At 36.6% G+C, this 8,804-nt stretch overlaps 1 protein-coding gene across 1 annotated transcript; it reads left to right on the top strand.

Moving 5' to 3' along the window:
- Positions 1–5,232: 5,232 nt before the first annotated feature.
- Positions 5,233–8,495, top strand: LOC132650887 (zinc finger protein 431-like; the record flags this gene model as incomplete). Its single annotated transcript, XM_060376219.1, has 4 exons — positions 5,233–5,347; positions 5,539–5,599; positions 7,102–7,932; positions 8,456–8,495. Coding segments are annotated over 4 exons (1,047 nt in total), but the record flags the coding sequence as incomplete, so codon positions are not given.
- Between the last annotated feature and the right edge of the window lie 309 nt (positions 8,496–8,804).

Genomic DNA, 8,804 nt, shown 5'->3' on the forward strand with positions numbered 1-8,804 from the left:
ATTCTGAGTTATATTTTTCGCATGGTAAATTCAGTTGGTAGCATGCCATCATAGAATGCTGGTTGCCAGCATCCAAAGAGCATGCAGGTGCTAGACCTAGGCACCCTACGCATATCTAACTGATGAACAGCGTTGTCTTCATGTCAGTCACCTAGCATTTGAAATGGGGGCTGTCTGTCACATTGACACAGTTGCCTTTTTATGAATCACTTTACCGTAGCTGAGCTGCCTTGTCTGGCCTCAGTGGATGAAGATGCACTTAATTCATATGTAACTTGGTATGTTGAGGATAGTTGATATGGGGAGACTCCCCTTCACTGAAAAGAAGAGAAAGAGGAGTACGGGTAGAGGGGGGGAGGATGATACCAGGAAAAGAGGAGGTACAGAGCTGCAAGCAGGTTATAAAGTGAAAAAATAAATGAAGTAATGAGAAAATGGATGGTTACATAAGTAAGTGAAAGATTGTGTTGACATGATTCTATAGACACTCTTCAATTGTGGGTGACAGTATCTCTGAGCAAGTGGCTCTGGGCTGGATAAGAAAGCTAGCTGAGCATGAGACGATGAAGAAACAAGATCAAGGCAGGAAACAATATTTGCCATGTTTTTTTTTTTTTTTTTTTTTTTTTTTTTTTTTTTTTTTTTTTTTTTTTTTTGCCTAAGTTTACTTGAAACTTGAGATTCTATCCTAGGATTCCAAATTGATGGAATCTGATCAGACAGGACCAAACAAGAATGGAAGATGTACACACAGTGTGTTCTGTTTTGTCAACATATTTTACCAATGTTAATATTAAAATGCTTTATGGTATGTATATATGGTTGGAAGTTACATGCTTCTTTATGGTCTCATTTGTTACTACATGGCACATCATGCTGAAGTTCTACCTTGTAAGAGAATTTTCTACAGGTTTTATATAATGCCACAACAATGAGATTTATTTCAAAAAAGCATGTTATATATGTATAATATGGCTGTGTTCTTAGACTATGACAGATATATGAAGATTTGATGATGGTTTTGGGGGTTTGTTTTGACCATTCTAATTTGATGGTCAGTGTCATGTTGCCAGTTTTCCCTCTGGATATTTCAGAGAATGTATTAATATTATTCTTTTTTTGCTTTTATTTATTATGTTTATTTCATGTCCCACATACACCCCTCCCTTATCCCCTCTCAATCCCACTGTTTCTTTCTTTGAGTGTATTAAATTTTTTAAAGAAATTAGTTTGTTTTTTGACTTTACATCCAAAGAGTGATCCCTCCTTCCTTTGCTCTCAGTCCACCCTCACCCTTCTCTCTCCTCTCGCAGAAAAAAATGGAGCCCTAGTCTCCCTGTATCACCCCATTGCAGCACATCAAGTCACATCAGGACTGAGCATATCCTCATCCACTAAGGCCAGTCTAGGCATTCCTGATGGGGAGAGGATCTAAAAGCAGGCAGAAGAGTTCATATTAGAAACAATCCCCTCCACTTACCACCCAACCCACATGAACCAAGCCACCCATAGTACAGATAAGTTCAAGAGGCCCAGATCCAGAAAATGCATGCTCCTTAGTTGATGCCTCTCCCCACGGGTCTGGTTTACTTGTCTGTGTTAGTCTTCTTGTGGCTTCCTATCCCTTCCAGGTTCTTCTATCTTTCCCCCAGTACTTCCATAAGACCCCAGAGATCCACCCCATGCTTAGGTACAAGTTACAGCATCTGTCTCCATTGGCTGCTGGGTGGAGCCTCTGAGATAACAGGCATGTTTAGGCTATTTTCTACAAGCTCAGCAAAGCAACATTTACAATTTCATTGGCTGGCTCTGTAGTGTAAGGTGGGACTCAGGTTGGCCCAATTATTGGTTGGACTTTCCCTCAGTCTTTGTCCCTTCATTATCCATAATAAGCTTCTTATAGGCAGGGTAATTTTTGGATCGTGGGTTTTGTGGTTCAGTTGGTGCCACTAGTCCTGTCTGGCTAAGAAATGGTAACTTCATTTTCCATGTCTTTTTTCCCTTGCACCTCTGTTCGGAGTCTCAGCTAGAGTCACACCCAGGTCCTCTCAGGAACCTTCCCTGTCAAATGACTCCAAAGAGAAACCACCTCAGGTTCCCTTCTTGTTCTAAGCCCTCTCACCTCTTACTCCAATTCTCCCCACATCTGATACCCACATTTGTTTCCCTCCCCATTCCAACTTCTGCCCAGTTTCTTCTCTTCATTTACTTCTGCTGTCTATTCTGTTTTCTATTCTGAGTGACATCTGGCAACCTCCCATGGACCCTTCTTAGCCTCTTTGGGTGTGTGGATTATAGAATGTTTATGCTGTACTATAGGTCTAAAATCTGCTTAAAAGCAATGCGTTTCTTTCTCTGTCTGGGTTATATCTCTAAGGATGATGTTTTCTAGTTTGATCCATTTGCCTGCAATTTCCATAATTTCTCATTTCTAATAACTGAGGAGTATTCCATTGTGTAAATGTATTAGAAGTTCTTTATCAATTCTTCACTTTCTGGCTGTTATGAATAAAGCAACTATGAACATAGTAGAACAACTGTCCTAGTTCTATAATAGAACATCTCTTGGATGTATTCCCTGGAGTAGTATATATGGGTATTGAGGTAGAACTATGCCCAATTTTCTGAGAATGCACCAGTTTGATTACCAGAGAATTTGTACAAGTTTGCACTCCCATCAGCCCTGGAGGAAAGTTCCCTTTTCTCCACATCCTCACCAGAATGTGTTGTCACTTGAGTTTTTTATCTTAACAATTTGAATGGTGTAAGATGGAATCTTAGAGTCATTTTGATTTCCATTTGTCTGATGGCTAAGGACTTTGATCAGTTCTTTAAGCGTTTCTGAGCCATTTGAGATTCCTCTGTTATAACTTCTCAGTTTAGCTCTGAAACCCAGTTTTAAATTGGTTTATTTGATTTATTGGTGTTTAATTTCTTAAGTTCTTTGTATATTTTGGATATTACCTTTCTGTCTGATGTAGGGTTGGTGTAGATATTTTCCCAATCTGTTGACTGCTGTTTTGTCCTATTGATAGTGTCCTTTGACTTACAGAAGCTTTTCAGTTTCTTGAGATGCCATTTATTGTTGATCTCACAGCCTGTGCTGATGTTGTTCTCCTGTGTTAATTAGTTCCAGAATTTTCTCCACCTTGTCTTCTATATGATTTAGAGTCTCTGGGTTTATGTGACGGTCTTTGATTCCCTTGGACTTGAGTTTCTGCAGGGTGATACAAAGGGTCTATTTTCATTTTTCTATGTGCAGACATCTACCACAATGTGTTTAAGGGGCTGTCTTTTTTCCATTGTATATTTTTGGCTTCTTTGTTGAAAGTAAAGTTCCAATAGGAGTGTGGGTTTATTTCTGTGTCATTTTTCCAATTTTATAGGATTGTACTGTTATCAAGGGTATTTCATTTTTCCACTTGAATTTAATGTTTGCTCTTTCAAGGTCTGTAAAGAATTGTGTTGGAATGTTGTTGGGAAATGGATTGAACCTGTAGACTCCATTTTTAAGAATGCTGTTTTAGAGAAAGGCGATAAAGGGAGCATTTGGGAGGGGAGGAGGAGGAGGGATGCAAAGTGAATAAACTGTAATTAATAAAATACTTAAAAAAGAATGCTGTTTTTCTATGTTAATCCTATATATCCATGAGTTTGGGAGATCTTTCCATCTTCTGATATTTTCTTCAGTTTCTTTCTTTAAAGACTTCAAATTCTACTCATAAAGGTCTTTCACTTCATGTTGTTTGTGGCTACTGTTCAGGGTGTTGTTTCCCAAATTTTATTCTCAGCCCATTTTTTATTTGTATACAGAAGGAATAATGAAAATTTTAGTTGTGCTCCCAGCCACTTTGTGGAAAGTGTATTTCAACTGTAGGCATTCTCTGGTAGGATTTCTTGGGTCACCTAGGTATACTAGGAAATCATCTGCGAATAGTGATACTTTGAATTCTTCCTTTCCAATTTGTATCTCCTTGATTACCTTCAGTTGTCTTATTGTTTTGGCTAGGACTTAAGGAGTATATTGAAGAGATATGGAGAGGGGAGGCATCCTTGTCCTGTACCTCATATGAGTGGAATTTCTTTAAGGGTCTCTCCAAGTAATTTGATGTTGGCCCTCAGTTCGCTTTTTACTGTCTTTATTATGTTAAGTGTGTGCTTGAATCCTTGTATGCTTGATTTCTCCAAGTCTTTTAACATGATGGGTTGTTGGATTTTGTCAAAGCCTTTTTTTTCATCTAATGAGATCATGTGATCTTGGTCTTTCAGTTAGTTTATATGGTGGATTACACTGATGGATTTTCATATACTGAACTATCCCTGTATTCCTGATATTAAGCCAATTTTTTCATCGTGTATATCTTTGATGTGTTCTTGGATATGTTTTACAAGTAATTTATTGAATATATTTGTGTTACAGACAGCTATTAGCTGTCATATGGGTGCTGGGAATTTAACCCATGTCCTCTGGAAGAACAGACAGTGTTCTTAACTACTGAGCCATACCTCCATCCCCATGTTGCTTATTTATGATCAACATTTACATTGCTAATATTTTCATCTTTCCTTTTGTAATTTTTCAAACATACATTTCATTTTTAAAAAGATCATATTAATATTACAGTTTAAAATGAGCTACTTCAGGTTTCTAGACATGTATGCAGAACTGGAGTGAATGTGTAACTTTTTATTGAAAGTTGAGAAAGATCTTTAAGGTTTTTTATCTTGTTTGATCAATTTTTGCATATTGTTCAGGATCTTATTATGTACCCCTGAGTGTCCTGGAACTTATTACAAAGAGCCATCTACCATCCAGCTCTGTGAAATACACCAGCTTCTGTTTCCTGAGTTATTTTGGAATTAAAGTCATCAGATAATACACCCAGCCTGCCCATTCTTATAAGAGTCAGGAATCGTTTATACTATTTCTCTCATGTGGGCTTAGTACCGTTTTTCTCTTTACTCTCTCTCTCCCTCTTTATCTGTTAATTGACATTTCTCTTGCAAGCCTATATCCTACTAAAAGGATGCAGAAATTAGAGAGGTGAACCTCACTATTGAGTTTACTCCGAAAAAGAGTTGGTGATCACATTACAACTTGTGTGTCAGAAACTAAGTAGAAGAACCACCAGAATACATTGAAAATATTGTAAATGAAGGATACATTTCCAATATTCTAAGTATCATACTTTCTGTTGTACATGTGTGTGGACATTTTAGACTGCATTGACCTACAATGATGTGCATGTGAACTTCACTCAAGAAGAGTGGGCTTTGCTGGATTCTTCCCAGAGGAATCTCTACAAAGATGTGATGCTAGAGACCTACAGGAACCTCACTGCAATAGGTAGGGCAATGAATTTTCTTTACTTCTTAAAATATGGGGAAACATTTTATTCATTATTGATGTGCTTCTGTAATTTCTCTTGAGGATGAGGAAGAATGAGATGAATGGATCTTTGATTGACCATAGATCAAAACTTAAACTTTGTATTATTTCCAATAATAAAGCATACATTTTCTGTTACTATATTTTAGGCTACAATTGGGAAAGTCATAATATAGAAGAGCATTGTCCAAATTCTAGAAGACATACAAGGTAATTTTCATTGTAAGCTGATATGAATATGGTTCTGAGAAAATTTTAATATGTTCTGGAAGTTTGAAAGAGAAGGGACAGTGTAAATGAACTGTTTTAAGTGTATTTATTGATGATGACTGACTTGTTACTGAACCATGTACCTCCATGTTAGGTATTTGATGTGTTTTTGCAAGGCACTCCTCTAAGAAAGAATGCAAGGAAATCATACTTACGCAAGATCAATGTTTAAATTGTTTACTCATTAGCGCTGAGGTAAAACTGAAATTTGTTTAGTCTCCTACAACTCAGATATTGCCAAATGTATTCACAGTAAATAGGTGATGAAAGTATATCCAAAACATTATACTAATCAACTCTTCCATAGTAAAATGGGGTTACTCATATACTTGTAGTAATGTTGCTAAGTTTTGTGAGAAGGGCAGGTTTTTAGAGTCACGAATGTTGTTGTGTAAATACCATAATCCCTATAGCACATGTCTGTGATGAACAAAAATCAAATGTGTGAATGCATCATGGAACCATGTCATTTACTATTATTCTTTTAATAGTTATATATCACAATGAGTACAAGTCATTTTAAAATATGTACAGTGAAAGAAACAATGTACCACCCAGAACAACTAAAAGGTATAGTTGTCCCCATTTTGAGTAGATGTTTAAAAATTGATACCTATTATGCTTTATATGGGCTATTTAGAGCTTCCAGCAGTACAAATAATGATGCTCAGGCTTTTTGAAGCTTAGGCAATTTACTGGGAAGATTCTGAACCATTTTTCCCTAAAACAAACCTAGCACAGTGTCCAGATGCATGGCCAGCTCTACTTCTTTGTTCATGGTCATGTCCATCTGTTAACCTCACTGTCATGCTGGTGAATGGTGTCATTTGCTTTCTCCTTCACAGCAACCCTCTCTCAGAAGTTCTGTCCTCCATTTTGCACCCTGCCATCACTTGTTATCTCGTTATTATTTCCAATAGATAAGTAAGGAAGGACAAATGTTTACAAAATATACGACAGGTGATCAGCCATAGAACTAACAATACTATGATTTCATCACTATTTAGCTGATTGCTGGCTCAGCAAAACAACCAGTAGTGGAGAACACCGTGAATATAAAAATAATGATGAAAACTCAAAATGTAATTCTTCTTTACCTTTAATTCAAACTGCAAGATTAAGTCATGTGGCAAAAACATCCATTAGTGTAATGAATGTGGAAAAGATGTCATATGTGCCAATTATATTTACAGGTATGAAAACAATCATTGTGCAGACAAACTCCCTGAAGATACTCAAGATGAAGGCTTTGCACATCACAGTAGTCCCCACATATGTAAAAGTATGCATACTGGTGGGGATCACTATGAATGTAGCCAATATGGTAATGCCTTTGCACATAAAAGTCATATCCTAAGACATAAATGTACACATATAGGAGAGAAACCTAATGAATGTAACCGATGTGGTAAAGCCTATGCATCTAACAGTGGTCTCCAAAGACATAAAGGAGCAACTCACACTGAAGAAAAACCTTATGAATGTAATCAATGTGGTAAAGCCTTTGTAAGTAACAGCCATCTCCTAATACATAAAAGAACTCACGCTGGAGAGAAACATTATGAATGTAACCAATGTCGTAAAGCCTTTGCATTTAACAGTAAGCTCCTGCGACATAAAAGAACTCACATTGGAGGAAAACCTTATGAATGTAACCAATGTGGTAAAGCCTTTGCATGTAACAGTAGTCTCCTAATACATAAAAGAACTCACACTGGAGAGAAACCTTATGAATGTAACCAATGTAGTAAAGCCTTCGCACAGAGCATTCATCTCCTAATACATAAAAGAACTCACACTGGAGAGAATCCTTATGAATGTAACCAATGTGGTAAAGCCTTTGCAGATAACAGTAGTCTCCAAAAACATAAAAGAACTCACACTGGAGAGAAGCCTTATGAATGTAACCAATGTGGGAAAGCCTTTGCAAAGAACAGTAATCTCATTGTTCATAAAAGAACTCACACTGGAGAGAAACCTTATGAATGTAACCAATGTAGTAAAGCCTTCGCACAGAGCATTCATCTCCTAATACATAAAAGAACTCACACTGGAGAGAATCCTTATGAATGTAACCAATGTGGTAAAGCCTTTGCAGATAACAGTAGTCTCCAAAAACATAAAAGAACTCACACTGGAGAGAAACCTTATGAATGTAACCAATGTGATAAAGCCTTTTCACAGAACAGTAAACTCCTAGTACATAAAAGAACTCACACTGGAGAGAAACCTTTTGAATGTAACCAGTGTGGTAAAGCCTTTGCAGATAACAGTGTTCTCCGAAGACATAAAAATCTATGTTGCAGAAAATCCTTATGAATATAGCTAATGTCATGAAGTCTTTTCATGTAAGACTTATCTTGAAGAAGAACACTTATTGGAGTGAAACCCTATGAATAGAACCAACGTGTGAAAAAGTTTGCATGCCATAATAATCTCTATGTACATAGAAGAAGAATACCGGATAGAAACTTTATGAATGTAACCAATGTGATAAAGCATTTTGCCATAATAGTAATCTCCTATGACATAAAGAACGCATACTAGAGAGAAACCTTATGAATGTTACTAAGTTGGTGAAGCCATTGCATGTAACAGTAGTCTCCTAATACAAAAAAAGAACTAACACTGGAGAGAACTCTTATGGATGTAATCAATGTGTGAAAGCCTTTGTATGTAAGTCATCTCCTAATACATAAAAGAGCTCACACTTAAGAGAAACCTTATTAATGTTACCTATGTGGTAAAGCCTTTTCACATAACTGTCATCTCCTAATAAAAACATGCTGTTCACAATCATCTTCAACATCATGAAAGAATTCATACCGGAAAGAAAGACTATGAGTGTATTTACATGGTGAGGCTACTCCACATTTGTAAAATCTTCATCATCATGAAAGAATTCATACAGGGAGAAAATTTATGAATGTGTTAAAATGGGAGATCTTTGCACATATCTATCTATATTCTACATCATCATAAAAGTTTCATCATTAAAGTGTCACAATGGAGAGAAAATCTGAATATAATCAATATGGTAAGGCTTTAGTGTTCTTCTGTCCACAGAATCCGATACAACTCAAACAGGTCAATACAGATGAAAAAAATTTATTGTCATTCTGTTTGATTAGGGACCACATAATGT

The sequence above is a fragment of the Meriones unguiculatus genome (assembly GCF_030254825.1).
Source record: "Meriones unguiculatus strain TT.TT164.6M chromosome 13 unlocalized genomic scaffold, Bangor_MerUng_6.1 Chr13_unordered_Scaffold_34, whole genome shotgun sequence".
NCBI lineage: Eukaryota > Metazoa > Chordata > Mammalia > Rodentia > Muridae > Meriones > Meriones unguiculatus.